This window comes from Neoarius graeffei, chromosome 21 (assembly GCF_027579695.1).
Source record: "Neoarius graeffei isolate fNeoGra1 chromosome 21, fNeoGra1.pri, whole genome shotgun sequence".
Classification (NCBI taxonomy): domain Eukaryota; kingdom Metazoa; phylum Chordata; class Actinopteri; order Siluriformes; family Ariidae; genus Neoarius; species Neoarius graeffei.
The window spans coordinates 9839525-9863498 of NC_083589.1; the positions used below are offsets into that span (position 1 = coordinate 9839525).

The 23974-nt window shown below is 42.9% G+C and overlaps 1 protein-coding gene across 5 annotated transcripts in view; it reads right to left on the bottom strand.

Annotated features, from left to right (window-relative positions):
* Nucleotides 1–487: 487 nt before the first annotated feature.
* The window catches only part of atxn7l1 (ataxin 7-like 1), a 69449-nt gene continuing 45962 nt past the window's right edge, over nucleotides 488–23974 (bottom strand). For 3 of the 5 annotated variants that reach the window (XM_060903835.1, XM_060903836.1, XM_060903839.1), the window contains 4 exons: nucleotides 18626–18812; nucleotides 15085–15206; nucleotides 14183–14807; nucleotides 10030–10304 (listed from right to left, as the gene is read on the bottom strand). In XM_060903835.1, the coding sequence (XP_060759818.1) occupies nucleotides 10269–10304; nucleotides 14183–14807; nucleotides 15085–15206; nucleotides 18626–18812 (970 nt within the window). In that variant the 3' untranslated portion in view covers nucleotides 10030–10268. Of the gene's footprint in view, nucleotides 7485–10029; nucleotides 10305–14162; nucleotides 14808–15084; nucleotides 15207–18625; nucleotides 18813–23974 lie in introns of those variants that run through there. The other 2 variants (XM_060903837.1, XM_060903838.1) reach the window with 2 other exon arrangements.

Consider the following 23974-nt stretch of genomic DNA (forward strand, 5'->3'; position numbering starts at 1 on the left):
AACAGGACACGAGTGTATTTTGGCCTCACACACAGTCAGGAGGTGGGGCGGGGTCTGTCAGGATCATGGTTGGACAGATACTTCCTCCAGGCCAACAACTGTTCCTGATGTGTGCCAGAAGAATATACACACTCCATCTCAGTAAGCGCTTTACGCTGCTCAGGGTCACAGCGGATCTGGAGTCTATCCCGGGAACGCTGGTCCTGAAACGGGAATACACCCTGGATGGGATGATGTTCTATAACAAGGAACATGTTCACATCAGACTGTAACTCTAGCTCAAGATGAAATGTGATCTACAGCACCACTCTGCAACCACACACACGCATCCTGTTTCTCTGGAAACTGCATGTACCTGGCTTGCGGTGACTTCAGTGAGGAGGCTGCTGGGAATTTCCCATTCTGAGTAAAAGGTTAAGGGTTTTCTGAAGATCTTTGACAAAGCAATCACAACACTGGATCAAGAAAAGACAAGTGACTCAAAAAGTAGAGAAAAATTATTTATGTAACACTTGAAATGCAAAACATTGTCAAACCTGAAAATACACATCTATCTCATCGTTGAGAATGCACAGGTCAAAAGGGCGAGAAAGGTCAAAGGTCACACTGAACACTCTGGCTTAGGTATCAAATTGTAGTTTCTTTTTTATTTAAAAAAAAAAACACCTTGTCTTTTCTTGCTGTTGATATTCACAAATAGAAGCAAGTATCTGTAAAAGCAAAGTAAAACGCAAGTAGTCATTTACACACGTGTAAGAGCAGATGCACTTCTCAGTAGCTGTGAGCAACAGGTCAAGGCCCGGCATCCCAACAGCACCACAGTGTGGAGATCACCTTAATTTTACAGTGGTGCTTGAAAGTTTGTGAACCCTTTAGAATTTTCTATATTTCTGCATAAATATGACCTAAAACATTATCAGATTTTAACACAAGTCCTAAAAGTAGATAAACAGAACCCAGTTAAACAAATGAGATTAAAATATTATACTTGGTCATTTATTTACTGAGGAAAATGATCCAATATTACATATCTGTGAGTGGCAAAAGTATGTGAACCTCTAGGATTAGCAGTTAATTTGAAGGTGAAATTAAAGTCAGGTGTTTTCAGTCAATGGGATGACAATCAGGTGTGAGTGGGCACCCTGTTTTATTTAAAGAACAGGGATCTATCAAAGTCTGATCTTCACTACACATGTTTGTGGAAGTGTATCATGGCACAAACAAAGGAGATTTCTGAGGACCTCAGAAAAAGCGTTGCTGATGCTCATCAGGCAGGAAAAGGTTACAAAACCATCTCTAAAGAGTCTGGGCTCCACCAATCCACAGTCAGACAGACTGTGTACAAATGGAGGAAATTCAAGACCACTGTTACCCTCCCCAGGAGTGGTCGACCAACAAAGATCACTCCAAGATCAAGGCATGTAATAATCGGCAAGGTCACAAAGGACCCCAGGGTAACTTCTAAGCAACTGAAGGCCTCTCTCACATTGGCTAATGTTAATGTTCATGAGTCCACCATCAGGAGAACACTGAACAACAATGGTGTGCATGGTAGGGTTGCAAGGAGAAAGCCACCTCTCTCCAAAAAGAGCATTGCTGCTTGTCTGCAGTTTGCTAAAGATCACGTGGAAAAGCCAGAAGGCTATTGGAAAAATGTTTTGTGGACAGATGAGACCAAAATAGAACTTTTTGGTTTAAATGGGAAGCGTTATGTTTGGAGAAAGGAAAACACTGCATTCCAGCATAAGAACCTTATCCCATCTGTGAAATATGGTGGTGGGAGTATCATGGTTTGGGCCTGTTTTGCTGCATCTGGGTCAGGATGGCTTGCCATCATTGATGGAACAATGAATTCTGAATTATACCAGCGAATTCTAAAGGAAAATGTCAGGACATCTGTCCATGAACTGAATCTCAAGAGAAGGTTGGTCATGCAGCAAGACAACGACCCTAAGCACACAAAGTTGTTCAACCAAAGAATGGTTAAAGAAGAATAAAGTTAATGTTTTGGAATGGCCAAGTCAAAGTCCTGACCTTAATCCAATGGAAATGTTGTGGAAGGACCTGAAGCGAGCAGTTCAACCCACCAACATCCCAGAGTTGAAGCTGTTCTGTACGGAGGAACGGGCTAAAATTCCTCCAAGCCAGTGTGCAGGACTGATCAACAGTTACCGGAAACGTTTAGTTGCAGTTATTGCTGCACAAGGGGGTCACGCCAGATATGAAAGCAAAGGTTCACATACATTTTGCCACTCACAGATATGTAATATTGGACCATTTTCTTCAATAAATAAATGACCAAGTACAATATTTTTGCTTTTAGGACTTGTGTGAAAATCTGATGCTGTTTTAGGTCATATTTATGCAGAAATATAGAAAATTCTAAAGGATTCACAAACTTTCAAGCACCACTGTAGATGAAGTGATCAGACTGAGTCTTGTTTAACCACATGGCCTTCATCAGCTTTGGGTTAGGAGGCATTTGGGAATCAATGAACACGTTTCAGTATATTGTCGTTTAAACCATGAAAATCTATAAATCAGAATTTGGTACCAGGTGGTGTTGAGCATCTCGTTGAAAATCAGCAGGTGTTTGGATTCATCTGTATTTTCTGGCCTGTTGATGTGACACATGCCCACATGCCTGATTGGTTTTCCTTCATAATTTAATCCTGAGAATAAATTCTGTCAAAATCACTGAGGGAAAGAAAAGCATGAAGTCCCCGTCCTTGAGGGTGTGTGTGTGCGCAAAGACCACTGCGGTCACTGCTTGGTGGGGTGTCTGAGAGGTGGAACATTCAGCTGACATGGTGGTGCACATCTCAGAGGGTGCTGCAAAGGTTGGCGTAAACGACATGAGGGTGATGTGAGAAGATAAAGATCATGACTTTCCAGCAGGTGGGAACAAACTGCATGCTGGAAATGTTTGTTCATCCCAGCAGGTCATGGAATGTTCTTGATGAATCTGTTTCTGGTATTGTATTAAAAGAAGAGAACTTGAACAAACCTCTATCTGGTCCTCCCACAGGTGTAAACGTCACCATGCTCAAACCCCCATCGTGTTTTTGAGCTGGATTGAGTCAAGTGAAGACAGTGCAATATGAGTCATCAGATCATATCACTTCTGATTTATACAGTCATGTGAAAAAGAAAGTACACCCTCTTTAAGTTTTAAGTGTCAGGACGTAATAAAAAATATCATCTGGTCATTTCCAGGTCTTAAAATTAGGCAAATACAACCTCAGATGACCAGTAACACATGACATATTCACCCTGTCACTATTCATTTAACACAAAGTAAGCCAAAAATGCAGTAGCAGTGTGTGAAAAATTAAGTACACCCTTACTGCTTCCATAGAAATTATGAAGGCAATTAGCAGCCAGGTGTTGCTGATCAAATGAATTTGATTAATTGATCATCAGCAAGTGTGGCCACCTCTTAAAAAGCAGAAGTTTTGGCAGTTTGCTGGTCTGGAGCACTCAGGTGCATGTTAACACAATGACAAGGAGGAAAGACCTCAGCAATGATCTTAGAGAAGCAATTGTTGCTGCACATCAGTCTGGGAAGGGTTATAAGGCCATTTCCAAACAATCTGAAATTCATCATTCTACTGTGAGAAAGATTATTCAGACGTGGAAAACATTCAAGACAGTTGCCAACCTTCCCAGGAGTGGACATCCCAAAAAATTTACTCCAAGTTCAGACCGTGCAATGCTCAGAGAAATTGCAAAAAACCCAATAACTACATCTAGGACTCTACAGGCTACAGTTAGCATGGTAAAGTTCATGACATACAATTAGAAAAAGACTATGCAAGAATGGCTTGTTTGGAAGGGTTGCCAGAAGAAAGCCTCTTCTATCTAAAAAGAACATGGCAGCACAGCTTAGGTTTGCAAAAATGCATCTGAACAAGCCACAAGCCTTCTGGAACAATGTCCTTTAGACAGATGACACCAAAGTGGAAATGTTTGGCCATAATGCACAGCGCTATGTTTGGCGAAAACCAAACACAGCATGTCAGAGGGGTGATGATTTGGGCTTGTTTTGCAGCCACAGGGCCTGGGCAACTTGCAGTCATTGAGTCAACCACAAACTCCTCTGTATACCAAAGTATTGCAGAGGCAAACGTGAGGCCATCTGTCCAGCAGCTAAAGCTTGGCTGCAATTGGGTCATGCAACAGGACAATGATCCCAAGCACATCAGCAAATCTACAGCAGAATGGCTGAAAAAGAAAAGAATCAAGGTATTGGAATGGCCAAGTCAAAGTCCAGACCTCAACCCAACTGAAATGCTGTGGCAGGACCTTAAGAGAACTGTGCATAAACAAATGTCCTCCAACATGAATTAACTGAAGCAAGGTTGTAAACCGCGAGTTGGCCTAGTGGTTAGCGTGTCCGCCTCTCGATCAGGAGATCGCGAGTTCTACGGTACTCACGGTCGGATCATACCAAAGACCATCATAAAAATGGTACCTACTGCCGATTGGCAAGGCACACTGCAATACAGATGTGACTGGGGAGTCAATCTCTCGTGGTTACCAGAGGACTCGCCCACCACTGTAACCCTAGCTATGCGAGAGGCAGAGAGCTACGGAGATCGACGCCACCCTATGTGCCACATGGCGTGGGAAAGGACTTTAACTTTTGATCTTGTAAAGAAGAGTGGGCCAGAATTCCTCAACAAGGATGTGAGAGACTGATAAAATGATACAGAAAACGACTGCTTCAAATTATTGCTGCAAAAGGTGGTTCTACAAGCTATTGAATCATGGGGTGTACTTACTTTTTCACACAAGCATTCTGCATTTTCACTTAATTTTTGTTAAATAAATAATGACACGGTGGAATCTGTTGTGTGTTGCTTTACACCTGAGGTGAGATTTGCATAATTTTAGGACCTGGTAAGGATCAGATGATTTTTTGTTGTGTCTTGATGGGTAAAACCATATAACTGGAAGAAGGTGTACTTTCTTTTTCACATGACTGTATGTCATGATCTAATGTTCTCATGTTCTTGGAGCAGTGACTGCACTGATCATTGCATTGACCTGATAAAGACGGGGCACGAAATAACAAACCGAATTCCAGGTGTTTTTTGTTCTCGGTTCTTTCATCCAAGACTGAAAGAAGCTCTACAGGACTCTCATGCGCATGACCAAACCATCTCCTGAGTACACTGTACACGATCACCTGGAAGAGAAAGAGCTGGTCGGGGTTGGAGGGTTTTTATCTCTGGCAGCTGACCAGAGGCAAGGCAATGCGGTAATAATGACCGGAATCCAGGGAGCGTTCTTCACCAGCATGACACACGGCTCACACACTCCTGTCCTTACACAGTATTGACAAAACTGTACAGAAATCTTTGCTTATTCCTCATGATATGCCTCATTTTAACTTTATAAATAGAAACATATTAAATTCCTGTTCAGAGACAAAAGTGCAAAAATGGGGAAAGCTTACAAATGCTGTAAAGTTGTGTCTTCACAAGAGCACGAAGGTTATAAAGAAGATCTGTGTGACTCAGTGGAGAAAAAACACAGCTGGAACAGTCAGGACAGGTTTACAGTGATGTCGAGTCTTCAATCCTGAACATGACAACCACTACAGGTCCAGAACATAATAATAATAATAATAATAATAATAATAATAATAATCAGATCTTTCATGGTGAAATTCTTTTATAAATTGAAAAATAAAACGAGATGGTGTTCATCGACATTCTGAAAAGCAACACGGACCAAAATCCCACTGAGCATAACTTTTAAAGGGGAACTGAAGGCAAATATTTTTATCATCAAAATTCTCTCATTTTATTAAATATAGGAATGCATTTTTGATAGCTATTTATTTTGTCACTGCTATAGCAAGTTATGAGTGTTTGAAATATGCTATGTGATGCATCAGTCCATATGTCAAAGCAATGGCCGTAAACGAGATTCGTTGAGACCTGTGCGAGACATCGTAGGATGGAAGTAAAACGTCCAGCGGAAATCAAAGTGACCAACATCTGCCAACGTTGTCAAAAGACGCATGTGCCCTCTTTCGAATGCTGATGCAATCAAGCCGGAAGTTTTGTTTGTTTTGATAGCAATCAGGAAAGTTTGAAAAAAGTAGACAGTAATTGTTATTTAAACTCGTTTTTGTGCAATATTTGGTTTGGAAAACAGTTTTCAAAATGGTGGCGCTGACACTTCACATTTCAAAGTCTTGCACAAGTCTCGTGAAGATCGCGTGGATAAGCGACGCCTGCTGTGAACCAAACGAACTACATTCAACATGGCTAAAAACCAAATAGGCCGATAAGTATAATATTTAATTGCAATTAGTTGCCAATACGAGTCACGATATAAGGTTACTAAAACCGAAAATGTACTGTAATTGAATAACACATTAATTAAGAAATAAAGCAAGTTTAAAAATGACTTCAGTTCTCCTTTAATTGCTCAGTCAGAATTCGCTGAAAATGTTACGGAAAACTGACTCGGCTTCAGAAACTGTGATTCTTCTCACTGCTTGCGGTTGAGTGTCTCTTAAAATCACGCAAGCGCTCAGATCAGCCATGAGAAAGAAGAGGAAACAAACAAACAAACAAAAAAAATCTTATTCTCAAGATCTGGGAAGACAGAAGCTTCTAGATTCCTAAGCTCTGAAAGACACTAATAATAAATATTAAAAAAAAAATAGATATGCACTCATATTCCCAACAATAATGTGTCTATTAGAATAATACTTAAACTTTTATAATGACATAGAAATATATCTTTGAGCAATGCCATAAGCCAGGTCAGTTAGGAAAATTAATATGTGGGATAAATTATTATACAAAATTTAACACTATGCTAGTTCGCTTTCCGAGTCCTGAACATTGTGTTCTTCAGTAACACTTGTGACAGAAAAACTGCAAAATAGTCAAAAACCTGAATTCGCCCTCTTTAGAAAAATACAGCTTGCCAAAAAGCATCTATAAAATATTCCCTTGGTGAAACGCTTTATTTCTTTTGTCTGTTTGTTTCTCCTCTGCAGCCTGTCAGACAGTCAGGACATGCCAGGATGCTAAGAGCACTTTAGATCCACTGAAGAGCCTGCCTCGCTCTCACAGCACTCCGAGCAGCTGGTCTTTACTGTTCTGCTCTTCCACACCGACACACTCCTGGAAATAAAAACGCGCTGGAGATGTAGGATGTCCAAAACGTCACGCTGGTTCTTCGCGGCTCTGTGGCAGAATGAAATGGCAGTTTGTTTGACCAATGACAAAGTGCAGGACTGAAACAAACCAGATGGGCCACGCCCGGGTTCGTCAGCAAACAGTCAGGGGGCGCGGGCACACACCCTCACACACAGTGCCATGTAGGGTCGCCACGCTGCAGGCAGGCCGAGGCAGGCCAAAGGTCACCACCGTGTGTAAAAGAGGAGGGTTAAAGGTCACTGCTGCAAAGCTGCTTTCCATGTTCCACCTCAGCCAGTGTCACTGATGCACCTTGGACTGCAAACACACATGGAATAATTGGAGTGTCCACATGCAGTGGAAATAAAAACAGCTTTACATACCGCTGTTACAAGCGCAGGACCTCAGGATGTTAAAAACTAAAGCGAGACGCGATGGTGATAAAAGTGCCAGCAAAATTCAAGTGAAAATTAAACATAAAAATTTTAGAGAAAAGAAAGAAACTTACAACAACCTGTTTGTTTGCATAAATTGACACACCCCTTCACGAATGTCATGTAATACAGTGCTCAGTCTTTTAGGATAAAGGCCAATTTATGCTGACAACCCAGTCCTCGCAGATGGCGTCGCAGATAGCGTCTGCGTAGCCCCCCCACCTTCGCAGACGCTCTGCGCGCACCTCCCAAAAATTGTGACCACCGCAGAAGCCTCGCAGACAGCATCGCAGACAAGAGGGCTCTGATTGGTACACTCTACATCCGCTGTACACGCACTTCTGCTTCCCTACTTTCCCGGTTTGGTTTGTTTTCACGACCGCCATTTTTAAAAACACGAGCGAAGATGGAGCAGCACGAAGAGCGGTTGATCGAGGAAGTACGTACATCCATAGACATAGGATGTCTATGCGTACATCTATACAACTCCAGTTCTAGTCATTATAAGTAACCAGAGGATAAACACTCCACTAACCACACCCACCAACTACTCCTAGCGATTTCGCGACTTCGCGCCCCCTTGCGTTGTGTCGGTGAATAACATCGCGCACGCCTATTACTCCCCGCTCAACGATAAATTACAACTGTCTGCAAAAAGCTATCTGAGAAAGCCTTGTCGCAAGAGCATGCAGAGGCCTTAAGAGTCAACTAACTTGTTTTATTCCACTCTCCCTTCCAAAACTCTTGTAGCAATCTCCTGTGAACAGACCTCTACAAGTCATTCCACAGGTTTTCGATCCAGGATCAAACTGAGCCTTCTCCATTATGTTCTTCATCATCATAATCTGAAGCCATTCCTTTGACTAGGATTTGTGCTTTTGGATCATTATCGTGCTGGAAGGTGATTCTCCCCCCCCCCCATCCTCAGCTGTATAACAGAGACCTGAAGGTTTTGTGCCAAAATATAGAGTGATACATGAATCATTCTACTAGAGCCTCAGTGTGAGCTGAAGAGAAACAGTTCCATAGTATGATGCTGCCACCACCATGCTTCACCATGAGTATGGTGTTTATCGGGTGATAAGCTGTCTTCCTTTGGGAACTGAATTTTACATTTAACAGATGCTCTTATCCAGAGCGACCGTGAGTCGGCCTAGTGGTTAGCATGGCCGCCTCTCGATCAGGAGATCGAGTTCTACTCAGGGTTGGGTCGTACCAAAGACCATCATGAAAATGGTACCTACTGCCGTCTGGCAAGGCATGCTGCGATACAGATGTGAAGTGGGGAAGTCAAACTCTCGTGGTTACCAGAGGACTAGCCCCCTCACTGTAACCCTACCTGTATAGGTGAGAGGCCGTGGGCTATCGAAACGGAGATTGGCGCCGCACCCATACGCCTTAAAGAGCTGGTTAGTACTGGGACAGGAGACTGCCTGGGAAGACCAGATTCTGGCATGAGAGGCACTTTGACTTGACTTATCCAGAGTGACGTACAAGACATACCCACAGTTGGGGGTTAGGGGCCTGACTCAAGGGCACTTCTGCCATTTCTGCTGGTCCAGGGAATCAAACCAGTGACCTTTTGGTCCCAAAGTTGCTTCTCTAACCTTTAGGCCATGACTTCCTCAAAATGATCTACTCTGGTCTGATCAGACCCTAACACATTTTACCACATGACTTGGGGTGATTGCACCACATGGTTTGGTGACTGCATATTATATATTTTGGAAACATTTAGGCAGAGACTCTCTTGTCCCTCTCTACAGATCGATACCTTTCAACAATGAGACCCTGTACAGGCTTGTAAACTCTTTGTGAAACATGGCCTCGGCAGACAGAAACCGAGATTTCAAGAAAATCCGACAGAAACAGTAGATTTTTACTTGGGGTTAATCAGAATCACTTCACTGATGTCAAAAGTCAAAGTCCCTCTCACGCCAAAATCTGGTCTTCCCAGGCAGTCTCCTGTCCCAGTACTAACCAGGTCTTTAAGGCGTATGGGTGCAGTGCTGATCTGCGTTTCGATAGTCCTCGGCCTCTCGCCTATACAGCTAGGGGGCTAGTCCTCTGGTAACCGCAAGAGTTTGACTTCCCTACTCGCATCTGTATTGCAGCATGCCTTGCCAGACGGCAGTAGTTACCATTTTTATGATGGTCTTTAGTATGACCCGACCGTGAGTAGAACTTGCGATCTCCCGATTGAGAGGCAGACACGCTAACCATTACGCCAACTCACAGTCTCACTGATGCCAGGTGTGTGATAATTCCTTCTGAACACAAGTTTGAATGTGATCAGTTCATTCTGAGCACAGTCACCATGCCCCATTATAAAAGGGTGTGCAAACTTGTAAAACCAGGTGAATGTAAAGTTTTTCTATTTTCTTGAAAACATATTTAATTTTTTTTATAAATCACACAGAAAACCTGTAGTTGAACAGACTTTTTATATCCACTGCAGACACACTCTGGAAATCAGACAGCCTGTCCTTCTGGCTCGATATTTCATTAGCTGTAGACTGCAAGTTAAAGTCCATGTCATTCAGATTACTTATTACTGCTTTAATGGACTGTGACAGTACAGAGGAAATACAGGTGGAGTCTAAAGCATTATCGATGCACTTGATGTAACGTTTCTCAAAAAGCATCCTGAGGTCCTGCTGAAGGTACATCACTTCACTGTTGTGGTCAAATCATGCAGGGAATTCTGTGGATTATAAAATGGGGAACTTTAACAAACGCACTCTCTAAATTAGTCACTTTTTTAATGTCATGGGGGGGAAAAAATGTCAGGTTAGCAACTTGCTTTCCTTTTCATCACGCTTTCCAGGGAATACTTAGCAGCATTAGCTTCATCTCAATATGCCTCATAACAACCAACTCCAGACTCAATACTCTTAAAGGTAGACTGCCTTTCAGATTTTTCAAGTTCAGGTAATAAAAAAGAATTTTGCCTAACACCCAATTATTTTTGTTTAGTGGACCAAAAGATATTAAATTCGAATCACAGACTTCCAATCTATTTATTTATTTATTTATTTATAAAAACAGCAATTAATGAATTTATTTCCATGTGGCCCTAAATTCTCTGCTATTTTTTCCTGCTTCACCATGACCCAATTCAAGATACAACCCCGATTCCAAAAAAGTTGGGACAAAGTGCAAATTGTAAATAAAAACGGAATGCAATAATTTACAAATCTCAAAAACTGATATTGTATTCACAATAGAACATAGACAACATATCAAATGTCGAAAGTGAGACATTTTTAAATTTCATGCCAAATATTGGCTCATTTGAAATTTCATGACAGCTACACATCTCAAAAAAGTTGGGACAGGGGCAATAAGAGGCTGGAAAAGTTAAAGGTACAAAAAAGGAACAGCTGGAGGACCAAATTGCAACTCATTAGGTCAACTGGTCATTAACATGACTGGGTATAAAAAGAGCATCTTGGAGTGGCAGCGGCTCTCAGAAGTAAAGCTGGGAAGAGGATCACCAATCCCCCTAATTCTGCGCCGACAAATAGTGGAGCAATATCAGAAAGGAGTTCGACAGTGTAAAATTGCAAAGAGTTTGAACATATCATCTACAGTGCATAATATCATCAAAAGATTCAGAGAATCTGGAAGAATCTCTGTGCGTAAGGGTCAAGGCCGGAAAACCATACTGGGTGCCCGTGATCTTCGGGCCCTTAGACAGCACTGAATCACATACAGGCATGCTTCTGTATTGGAAATCACAAAATGGGCTCAGGAATATTTCCAGAGAACATTATCTGTGAACACAATTCACCGTGCCATCCGCCGTTGCCAGCTAAAACTCTATAGTTCAAAGAAGAAGCCATATCTAAACATGATCCAGAAGCGCAGACGTCTTCTCTGGGCCAAGGCTCATTTAAAATGGACTGTGGCAAAGTGGAAAACTGTTCTGTGGTCAGACGAATCAAAATTTGAAGTTCTTTATGGAAATCAGGGACGCTGTGTCATTCGGACTAAAGAGGAGAAGGACGACCCAAGTTGTTATCAGCGCTCAGTTCAGAAGCCTGCATCTCTGATGGTATGGGGTTGCATTAGTGCGTGTGGCATGGGCAGCTTACACATCTGGAAAGACACCATCAATACTGAAAGGTATATCCAGGTTCTAGAGCAACATATGCTCCCATCCAGACGACGTCTCTTTCAGGGAAGACCTTGCATTTTCCAACATGACAATGCCAAACCACATACTGCATCAATTACAGCATCATGGCTGCGTAGAAGAAGGGTCCGGGTACTGAACTGGCCAGCCTGCAGTCCAGATCTTTCACCCATAGAAAACATTTGGTGCATCATAAAACGGAAGATATGACAAAAAAGACCTAAGACAGTTGAGCAACTAGAATCCTACATTAGACAAGAATGGGTTAACATTCCTATCCCTAAACTTGAGCTTGTCTCCTCAGTCCCCAGACGTTTACAGACTGTTGTAAAGAGAAAAGGGGATGTCTCACAGTGGTAAACATGGCCTTGTCCCAACTTTTTTGAGATGTGGTGTCATGAAATTTAAAATCACCTATTTTTTCTCTTTAAATGATACATTTTCTCAGTTTAAACATTTGATATGTCATCTATGTTCTATTCTGAATAAAATATGGAATTTTGAAACTTCCACATCATTGCATTCCGTTTTTATTTACAATTTGTACTTTGTCCCAACTTTTTTGGAATTGGGGTTGTACTACGTCATGCATCAGATCACGTGGTGGGCTTTCCCAGTTTGTGCAAGGCATTGTGGGATGCAAATTTGAAACGGGAGAGAAAAATGGAGGACGTGAGTGTGCGAATGAAGCGTGAAAGACTGACTATAGTAACGGAAAGCGAGAAGAAAAGACGTTATGTTATATACGAAGGAAAGGAAACGCAGGACCAAACTAATAAATATTGGCGCTCAGCGAGCACCTCGGTGTGATCAGCTGTTCGTTTAGTGACAGAATGATGGAACCTGCGCATACGCACTTCCTCTGTCTACTTGACTGCGCGATTTCATGCACATTATTTGCTTTAATCTCCTCAAATTAAATAACTTCCCAGCCACAGAATGGCCTGATATTTTTAGATATTACAGAAATAAACGTATCTCACAATGAGAAAATTTCAGAGGGAACTAAACGGCACGGTGGTGTAGTGGTTAGCGCTGTCGCCTCACAGCAAGAAGGTCTGGGTTCGAGCCCCGTGGCCGGCGAGGGCCTTTCTGTGTGGAGTTTGCATGTTCTCCCCGTGGGTTTCCTCCGGGTGCTCCGGTTTCCCCCACAGTCCAAAGACATGCAGGTTAGGTTAACTGGTGACTCTAAATCAGGGGTGTCCAAACTGATCCATAAAGGGCCGTGTGGCTGCAGGTTTTCATTCCAGCCATGAAGCAGCACCCTGATTTGGCTTATTCAATCAACTGACACATCCACCCTTTAATCAAGGGTGGGTGTGGCTGCAAGTATTTGACTATGTGAAGACAGTTCAGTTGATTGAATGAGCCAAGTCAGGTGTGCTGCTGCATGGCTGGAATGAAAACCTGCAGCCACACGGCCCTTTATGGATCAGTTTGGACACCCCTACTCTAAATTGACCGTAGGTGTGAATGTGAATGGTTGTCTGTGCCTATGTGTCAGCCCTGTGATGACCTGGCGACTTGTCCAGGGTGTACCCCGCCTTTCGCCCGTAGTCAGCTGGGATAGGCTCCAGCTTGCCTGCGACCCTGTAGGACAGGATAAAGCGGCTATAGATAATGAGATGAGATGAGATGAGATGAGATGAGATAACTGTACAGCACAATATTCCAGATTTCACTACAACGCAAGTGCGTAACCAGCAGTCCTGTTCATGGATAAATAAATGTTATTAATTTTCAGTAACGACGTGTTTGACGTGATCCACTGGAGCTGTTTTCCAGCGTGACCTCACTACCTCTAGATCACATGTTAGACAGTTGGCTAGAACATTAAGAGGCTCGCCGGTGGCGCTGTGCCATGTTGATGATCAGATCTACTCAATTAAAGTAACATTCTGAGCTTTGGTCTGCCCCGTCTTGATGTAGAGGCTGAGCTCGATGTGATCCATGAGCAAAACTAGCAAGGTGTCTGATCGGGGCTCGACATTTAGGACTGCCCGATTGCCCGGGGCAATGAAGAAAATCACAATGTCAGAAACTCATAGTGAAGTGCACTGTGTGAAAATATAAATCACTCCTAACACAAAACTTCATATCAATTCATGTATTTTTTTTTGTTGTTGTTGAACAACAGCAGTGTGTTATTCGCCTGAGATTTTCCGACATCCCTGACACATGACCGCATATTAAAATGTGTCCGTTAATACATCTGTCGTTTATATTCCAGCCAGAAATACTGTCTGCTGCATTTTTAGAAAATGTATTCACCTGTGATCTGGTACATGGATGAATTAATTATTTATCCATTACCATGTGATCATACTGTGATTTTTTTTTTTACTGCAGTAGAACAGCAGACACACAAACAGAATGAAGCGTGAAAACTGTGCTGTCGGTCTAATATGATTATCGTGACCGTACCACTACGTCTCAGTGCTCACCAGTCTGGAGAGGGCGCTATGGGACGCCTCAGCTGCCGAGGACAGCAAAGCAGTGCTGCTCTTCTGGAAGATTTCATTGTGCGCCGTCGTTTTGGTCACTTTGCCAGCTCGCTCAGAGCCCAAGGTTTTGCGTTTGCGTCCCTCTGTGGATCCGCATGGCAGCAGGCTTTGGGACAAAACTGGCCCGTGATTATTGCCCTTTGGCGCCTGGGGCAGGTTTAAGTCGATGCTGGTGTATCTGTCCGTGCTGCCCAGCCCCTGACTTCCCCCTGGCTGGTTTGGTTTGGACCGTATGCTCAAGGCCGCTGTGCCGTTGCTGATGTGTGCAGGGCCTGAAAGATGGTAGCCGCTCCCGTTCCTTTTCTCAGCAACAAGAGGTGGCTTGTGCTTTTTCAACAACACATCTACCGCAGAAGACTTTAATGACTTGGCTGCTTTGTTTAGCTGCAGTCTGGATTCCTGGAGGCAGAAGATTCTGGAGCCATTCTGGGAGAAAGGGGTGGAGCAGGACACGGTGGAAACAGAGTCGAGTGGTGGAGTGGGGCTGGGGAGGAGTGACATGCACAGAGACGATGATGATGATTCAGACATGCTAGGCACACTGTCTGCCGCGAGAGGGACTTTCCTACAACACACAAAACGTGACATCATCAGGCTGCGACAGGAACAGAGCATCATCACACCAATGCCGCTCCATCACGTTTGAGTCTCAAAGCTTCTGGAAATGTGCCGAAACGCCTTTCCTGCAAAAGGAACTTCGAAGTCTGCCATTACTGTGACAGTTTACACACGCAATCAGTGCACAACTGATCAGTGTTTGTTTGATACACAACACCTCTGCGCACACAGGGAGACTTGCACGGTGAAAGAAATAATTTCAAAAAAGACACGTGTGCTCTTACCTCCACATCTGAGCATTGACATGCTTCTCCACCATGCAGTGCAGCGAAAGCCTCATCCTGTCCCAGTGTCTGTCAAACACGTAGTGGCCCTGTCCCATCAACCGGCTGCTGAATGCACACCACTGACCAGGAGGAAGGACAAAACAAGAGGAACGAACATTATTCATAGGTTACAGTACACTTCTTTAGTAATGTGCACAGCAGGAAAGATACAGCCCTTGAATATTTTTTGGTGCTTTGATTGCAATTTAAATAAAATTTAAAAAATTTAGAATACATTGAGGACACGACGTCATTTTTGACCTCCAGGCATTCGAGCCAAAAAAACATAGATGCTTCCATGTTCATCTTTTCTTGGCAACAAATTAACCACCAAACTGTGATGAGTAATGAATATTTACCTCCTCAAAACAGTAGAGGTGTAACGATTCAGCTTTTTCACGATTCGATTCGAATCACGATTCACATTTTTTGTCCTCTATTTTATAACTGATGCAAATCATTGTCAATATTCTGTTAACTCTCAGTTTAGAAATGATAAAATAAAAAAAATAAATAAAAAAACCAAGTAGTGTTGCCTTTGTAGTCTTGTTTCAGACTCCAGTCACTCCACTGACTCTGAATGTAACTACGAATGTATCACAGTTCAGTCATTTTTGGCACATTTTAATTTTCAAACCGCAAAACTGAACCCTTTCAGTCAGGCTTTCGCAATCTGCATAGCACTGAATCTGCTCTCTTAAGAGTTGTTAACGATCTCCTGCTCTCAGTTGATGCTGGTCATCTCAATGTCCTTGTTCTCTTGGACCTCACAGCTGCCTTTGACACTGTACATCATGAGATACTCATTTCCACACTATCTTCTTTTGGTATTACTGGCTTAGCTTTAGCCTGGTTTCAGTCATATCTAGCAAACAGGCAACAGTTCATTTCTATTGGTGTTCATAAATCATCCGCTGTTACTATTGCTCAAGGTGTGCCTCAGGGTTGTGTCCTTGGTCCCCTTCTTTTTATATGTTTCTCCTTTAGGCCAGATTATTCACAACCATGCTCTTAACTTTCATTGTTATGCTGATGACATTCAAATCTACATCACTATCACCCCTTCCATAGCCTCTGTTCAGCTGCTAAGGACTTGCATCACTGACCTTAAGCAATGGCTGCAGAAGAACTGCCTTAAACTTAATGCTAGCAAAACGGAGGTTCTATTAGTAGATACCAAAAGACAGGTTCTGAACTTCTCCAATTTCACTATTGATGTTGATGGTGTGTTGATTAGTCCTTCCCAAGTTATAAAAAACCTTGTAGTTCTCTTTGACTCCACCCTTACGTTTGAACCCCATTTTAAACTCATTACTAAGAATGCTTTCTTTCACTTCCGCAATATTGCACATCTCTGCCTTCTTCTCTTTGAAACTGATGCCAAAATGTTGGTCAATGCATTTATCTTTTCTCATCTTGACTATTGCAATTCTCTCTTTTATGGTCTCCCTGCCACATTGCTCAATCGCCTGCAGTACATCTAAAATTCAGCAGCTAGAGTCCTCACACTCACCAAGCGCACTGCTCATATCACTCCTGTTTTACAGCAACTGCATTGGTTGCCAGTTATCTCTCGGATTAAATACAAAATCTTGCTGTTAACCTATAAAGCTCATCATGGTCTCGCCCCTTCCCATCTCTGTGAGCTAATTCATTTGTACTGTCCCCCCACTCCCTCAGATCTTCTGTCTGTGGACTTTTGACTGTCCCACATTTTAAACTGTCATCTATGGGTGGCAGATCATTCAGTGTTGCTGCTCCTAAACTTTGGGACTCATTACCACAATCGCTTCGTGACTGTTCCACTCTCTCTTCCTTCAAAGCTAACTTGAAAACTTTCCTCTTTACCTCACACTACTCTTCCTAGTGTGGCCTTTTTTTGTGTGTGTAACTCCTGTGTAAAGCGTCCTTAAGTTTGTGAAAGGCGCTATATAAATTGAACTTTATTATTATTATTATAAAACACTAAGAAACAACAAGGTCAGCTGTGAGCTACTGCTCACTTACGTATCCCCCCCTCGCTTATATCAGAAGGCAAGCAATCAAAGGAATAGGACGCTTATTATGAATGTTGACTTCAACAAATAATTAACCCTGAAACAAGTAAAAAGCAGTGTCTCTCCCCAGGGATTTCAAATAGCATCCTGGTAAACTGTCATTTTGAAATAGCATTCTGCTTCTTGAAAGTGTGTCAAAATCCACCCTATATGTTTCGTAAATACATTCAGTCGGTAAACAGGAAGTCGATGTGCAACAGACCTGAAAATGGTACACACGGTATAGAACCCCAAGCTGAAGCTCAGTACCAAATATCAAGCAGTTGTGATTTGTAGTTGCTGAGAAAAGTGTTACGAAAGATTTTGTAAATCCACCTTATGTTTCATAAATACATTCAGTCGGTAAACAGGAAGTCGATGTGCAACAGACCTGAAAATGGTATACACGGTATAGAACCCCAAGCTGAAGTTTGGTCCCAAGTAGCTATGATTTGTGGTTGCTGAGAAAAAGGGTGTTATGGACGGACGGATGGATAGAGGTAAAAAAACAGAATGTGTACAGGTGGCTGTAATTCCTAAACGGTTAATGCAATATTTTTGTTAAACCCCTTGAACAAAAACTGAAAGTCTGGACTTCAATAACATCATGATTGCTTCATTTTGAATCCACTGAGTGCCTACAGCAGCTGCACGACAGACTTGACTAAATTTAATGAAATTGGTCAAGTATCTTTTGTTGCATTGGTTTCCTACAGCTCAATGAACTCCTCTCTTTTCCAGCTGCACATGCCGGATCAGGCCTGATGGAACACCTTTTTGAACCCAAAGAAATGGTCCAGGTGGTCGTCTGGTCATACTTCCTTCAACTGGACTTCCGTTAGCTTGGAAACCGCATCTCTACAAACACATCCGAGCCTTTGTTCCTGATTCCTACAAGGACATAATGTGCCCTAAACCAGATGTGCTGCCTCCAGATGGGCCAGAGGATGTCGAGATGCGTATGCAGGTGGATAAAGGATGAGAAGGACAGAGTTGAGGTGATGGATGTGGACGAGGACATGGATGTGACCGCAGATACTGTACAGGTGTGAGTGGTCATGGGTATGGATGTGGGCATAGCAGAGGGGTTGAAGCAAGGGGTCTTTTATTGTTCTTCATGAGCTATAGACAACATTTTCAAGGAACTTTAGAATTCTGGTAGACTCAGGGGAAAAAATACATGGAGCATACAAGCGGCAAATACTGTAAAGAAATCTAAACTTTTACAAGCGGATTTCTCCATTTCTGACTTTTTCGTAAAAAGTAACATCTGACTACTTCAAATGCCCAAATCTCAGTGATAGTCAAATTTCTTGATTCTATGATCTAATTTTGAAACATTCACCTATGTGACTGGTTTTGTAATGGGGGGGGGTCACATATGTGCTCTCGTGACACAGTTCTATGTTATACAGTTGATTAATTTCCATAACATTTAGAATTAATATTTTGAGACTTCTTACACGAATGGGTCGTGGGTGGTAAGATGAGTAATGACATGAAGTTTTCTCCAGTTCCTCAGCAAGCTCAGCTTCTGCCTCATCGCTGGACTCATGGACGTCCCCGCCATAACTCTGGTAGCTAGGTATATGATCAGGGACAGGAAGAGTCGTGGAACTGAGCACCACTGCACCTCCAGCTGCAGTGCCTCTGTGTACACAGCAGATATAAAATAAGTAATAAAAAGATAAACACAAATAGAAAAAGAGAAGAAAACAGGAAGGTGTTGGTATGATGTTCCAGAGGGATTGGTAAAAGAATGAGATTGAAAACCAGAAAAAGAGACACAGAGCATTTCTGATAAAAGAAAAAACACTGTATGGCCAAAAGTATTTGGACACCTGAACATCACACCCATATGTGGTTCTTCCTCAAACTGTTGCCATGAATTCAGAAGCACACAGTTGTATAGAATGTCTCTGTATGCTGGAGCTTTACAGTTTCCCTTCACTGGAACTGAGAGTCCAAATCTGTTCCAGCATGACAATGCTCCTGTGCACAAAGCGAGCTCCATGAAGACATGGTGTGTGAAGGTTGGAGTGAAGAACTTGAATGTTCTGCACAGAGCCCTGACTGAACTCAACCCCACTGAACACCTTTGGGATGAACTGGAACTAGAGCCTCAACATCCGAACATCAGGGTCTGATCTCACTAATGCTCTTGGAGCTGAATGATTATGACCTTTTGCACAAGGCAAAAGAAACTGCAGCTGTCAGTGCCAGAAGTTCTCAGCAATAATATAGGAGGGAAATTATTATTATTAAATGTGTGCAAGAGTACACACCAAGCAAAATGGGGGGGAGGAACATGTATGGTCAGAGTAGGAGACAGGAATCTAATTCTCGAACACTTGGATTTAACTAAACAAACAGCAGAAAATCACAGACTAATACAGGCAGACATTCAACCCAGAAAACTGACATCCTTAATTGAGGGTTATACTTGACAAGTGACTCCATGTGCACATGTGGTCCAAGCGTCAATGCGAGTATTGTTCACATACTTTAGGTACATCTGTAGCAATGACAGCAATAATCACTAGGTGGCACAAAAGAGCCTAAACACCTCTGTCCATCAAGCGAAAAGGTGTCATGATTTCAGTATTCTGGGACACATTTGTCACACGTTTTAAAACCTCTACAATATATCATCAAGTCTCGAAATTGGATAAAGGGAGCCCAATTAAACAAATGACACAAACTTTACAGTTTTTACATTTATTTATTGAGCAAAATTACCCAACATTGAATATCTTTTTTGGAAAAAGTATGTGAACCTTTGCTCTTAGGCGGTATGGTGGTGTAGTGGTTAGCACTGTTGCCTCACAGCAAGAAGGTTCTGAGCCTTTCTGTGTGGAGTTTGCATGTTTTCCCCGTATCTGTGTGGGTTTCCTCCGAGGGCTCCGGTTTCCCCCACAGTCCAAAGACATGCAGGTTAGACTAATTGGTGGCTCTAAATTGACCGTAGGTGTGAATGTGAGTGTGAATCAATTGTATGTCAGCCCTGCGATGATATGGTGACTTGTCCAGGGTGTGTACCCCGCCTCTCGCCCATAGTCGGCTGGGATAGGCTCCAGCTTGCCCGCGACCCTGCACAGGGTAAGCGGTTACGGATAATGGATGGATGCATCTTTGCTTTCAGTAAGTGGTGTGAACCCCTTCAGCAGCAATAAATTAAGCTAAATGTTTAAAGTGACAGGTGATCAATCCTGTACAGTGGGTTGGAGGAATTTTGGCTTCTTCCTCCTTAAAAAAATAAATAAATAAAATAAAAAAAACCTACTGCTTCAACTCTGTGATGTTGGTGGGCTTCCTTGCATGACCTGCTCTTTTTAGGTCCTTCCACAACATTTCTTTGTAGACTAACTTGTGTGCTTAGGGTCATTGTCTTGTTGTACAACCCACTTACACCCATCAGTCAGAACATAACACAAAGGTGTCAGCATCAACGACCCACAGATCACCCTAATGACTCTCTAGGCTGCTAACACCATTCACACCAGCCCCCAGTGACCTATTGAGGTTTTTCACCCACCAAGTCATGTGATGCTGGCATTTTGGACGTCACGGCTCGAATCAGTTTGAATGCGAGGAAGGCGACAAACGAAAAACATAAAAGAAAAAGGCGCGAGATGCAGAAAACACCTTCACTATCCAGCGACGTAGGGCATTTACAGGGCGAGCAGAGGGAGAGGTATTTGCAAAAATTGAGGTTAGCAGGCCTAGAGAACGACGTTTACCTGCTTCCACCAGGATTGCTCACTGACGTACGGAAGTACACGAAGCCCTCGTCTTTACCTGACTTCGGCCCACATGATCTGTATACCTATGTCGTTAAAAACCCATCGCCATACACAGGTATTGATCTGAAAGCGTACAAGAGTTTGGATGCCTACAAATATTTTGTGTCAGGCTGGGTAACATGCCTACATCAGCGGGTCGTCCCTGGAGCCGGTGGTCGCCATCTTATTACAGCTAAGGTTTGTTCACATTTTCATTTACTTTCGGTCCTCAGGATAAACAAAATGTTATTAAATGTCATTGAAATAACTTCTTAGTCTGTTGAGACATGGCCCGTTATAAATTTGCTGTTACCAGGCAATGACCAAGAACTGTATTATTAGGGTCGGTGTCTGTGTTGTAGCAGTGTACTAGCAGCTAGCTGTTAGCACTAGCTAATGTCGACAACAGTAGCTAGTATGTTACTGTAGCAATGTTTACGTTCAGTCATTTGGATGACTGTTAAAACCTTTCAGTCTCAAGTTTTTCCTTTACTGTATTTACTAGTTTACTGTAATTATGATCTGGCAGCTATTTACACCGGATCCAGTGTAAATAGCTGCCGGAGCCGACGTCCGAGCTTGCCGGAGCTAGCACGCTCGGGCAGGCTGGGAGCTAGCGCGCTCGGGCAGGCTGGGAGCTAGCGCGCTCGGGCAGGCTGGGACGTCGGCTCCAGCAGCTATTTACACTGGATCCGGTGTAAATAGCTGCCGGATCATAATTATAGTAAACTAGTAAATACAGTAAAGGAAAAACTTGAGACTGAAAGGTTTTAACAGTCATCCAAATGACTGAACGTAAACATTGCTACAGTAACATACTAGCTACTGTTGTTGACATTAGCTAGCTTGACCTTCAAAATGGCGGACACCGGGGCGTCACGTGACCCTGTGACGTCAGGTGAAAAACCTCAATACCTACAGGATGACTCAACAACCCATGTGACCCCAATGACTCTCCTTAGGGTTGCTTTTGGTCCACTAGAGGATAAATACCTGGAACTTCCCACTTGTCAGACAGAACTGAAAAAGCCTTTCAGATGAGAGGTGAAACGTCTTCAAGAATTTCAAGCAAGTCCAGTTGCCTTCTTTAGCACCTACGGTTTACTATGGCCTGGATGACTGAGAACCTTCACAGACATGTGTCAGCATGAACTTTTTCAGCGGTTTGTGCTACAGCAGCTCTTCTGTGGGACTGGACCATATGGGCTAGCCTTCGTGCCCCATGCGAATCAGTGAGCCTTCGACACCCATGACCCTGTCACCGGTTCACCGGTTGTCCTTCTTTGGACCACTTTTGGTACGTACTAACCACTGCATACTGGGAACACCCCACAAGATGTGCCATTTTGGAGATACTCGGACATTCTCCTGTAGAACTTGCCGGTACGAACCAGAATTCATAGTTCCATCAATAAAGATGATCCATCCTGGACCCGAGGCAGCAAAGCAGCCAGAAACCATGATACCGCCACCCCCATGCTTCACAGTTGGGATGAGGGTCTTGTGTTAGAATGCAGTGTTTGGTTTGCGCCAATGATTTTCATTTAAAGTTCTATTTTGGATTCATCTGTCCACAGAACATTCTACCAACAGGCTTCTAGCTTATCTCTGTGGTCTTGACATGAGCAGCAGTGTTCTTTTTGGACAGTGACTTCCTCCTTGTTATCCTAACATGCACATTGTCCTTGTTCAGGGTTTACCTTATGGTGGACTCCTGAACATTGACATTATTCAGTGCAAAAGTGGCCTGTAGGCAGTGTTGTAGTCGAATCACTAAACCTCAAGTCCGAATCCAGTCTTGAGTCCCCAGTGTTCAAATCCAAGTCAAGTCCAAGTCATTAAAAAATTTTCAAGTCGAGTCCGAGTCCACTATCAATCCGAGTCAAGTCCAACACACCAACCGCACCATTTGACGCTGGCTGTTTTACCACCATTAACATTAGTTTGTTCCTGAACATGACGTACGAACAGGTGAATGTGCTTCTCTTTGTCAGGGAGTGTGAAGTATTCTGTCGAAGATGGTTGGGAGATGGATGTAAGTGCAGAAGGTGTGTTTATTAATACAAGTGAAGACAGGTAAACAATCTAGAACAGCAGGCAAAATCATAAAACAGTGAAACAGGCAATAGGTCGAGCGAGGCAGAAACAGGCTATGGTAGACTCAGCAGAATCAAAGACGAGAAACAGGAAATCAGAGATCAGGAAACCAAACAAGGAAATAAGGCTCTCTAATGGGTCAGCAATGCAACTGAACACTTCGCAAAGCAAGTGTGTTTTCACACAGTTTTTATATAGGTGCACTGATCGTGCCTTAATCCTGTGCAGGTGCGAGTTGTTTACAGCGCGCGCAAGAGTCTATTTGATGCACGTGCCAAGGCGCACAGGTGTGACACTCTTGCACGAAATTAGTACACAAGATATAAATATCTTATGCCAAATTATTATGACATGTTACAAAAAATAAAGAAAAAAATCCAAGTCCTCGTCTCCAGTTTACGAGTCCGAATGCAGTTAATGCTCGAGTCCAAGTCCGAAGTCATCAGTTCTCAAGTCCAAGTCGAGTCACGAGTCCTTAAAATTAGGGTACAAGTCAGACTCGAGTCCAAGTCCTGGACTCATGTACTACAAGCCTGCCTGTCGGTCCTTAGAGGTTACCCTGGGGTTCTTTCTGACTTCCCATAATATTATTCACTGTGCCCTTGGAATGATTTTTACCAGACAACAGTGTTGTGAGAGTAATAGTGGTGCTGAATTTCCTTTCCAGCCTGGTGAGCATCACTAACTCTTTTTCTAAGGTCCTCATGGTCTTCTTGATTGAGGTATGGCACATTTCCATAAATCTGTGTGCTGAAGACCAGACTTTGACAGTGAAGACCCAAGTTTATGTTTTTGAAACATGTGAGGGCCTGCTACACTCATGCCTGATTGCCATCCCTTTGATTGAAACACCTGACTTCCCCAAATTACCCCTTTAAATTAAATATTAGGGTACTCCCAGAGGTACACATCATTTTTCCAACAAAGATATTC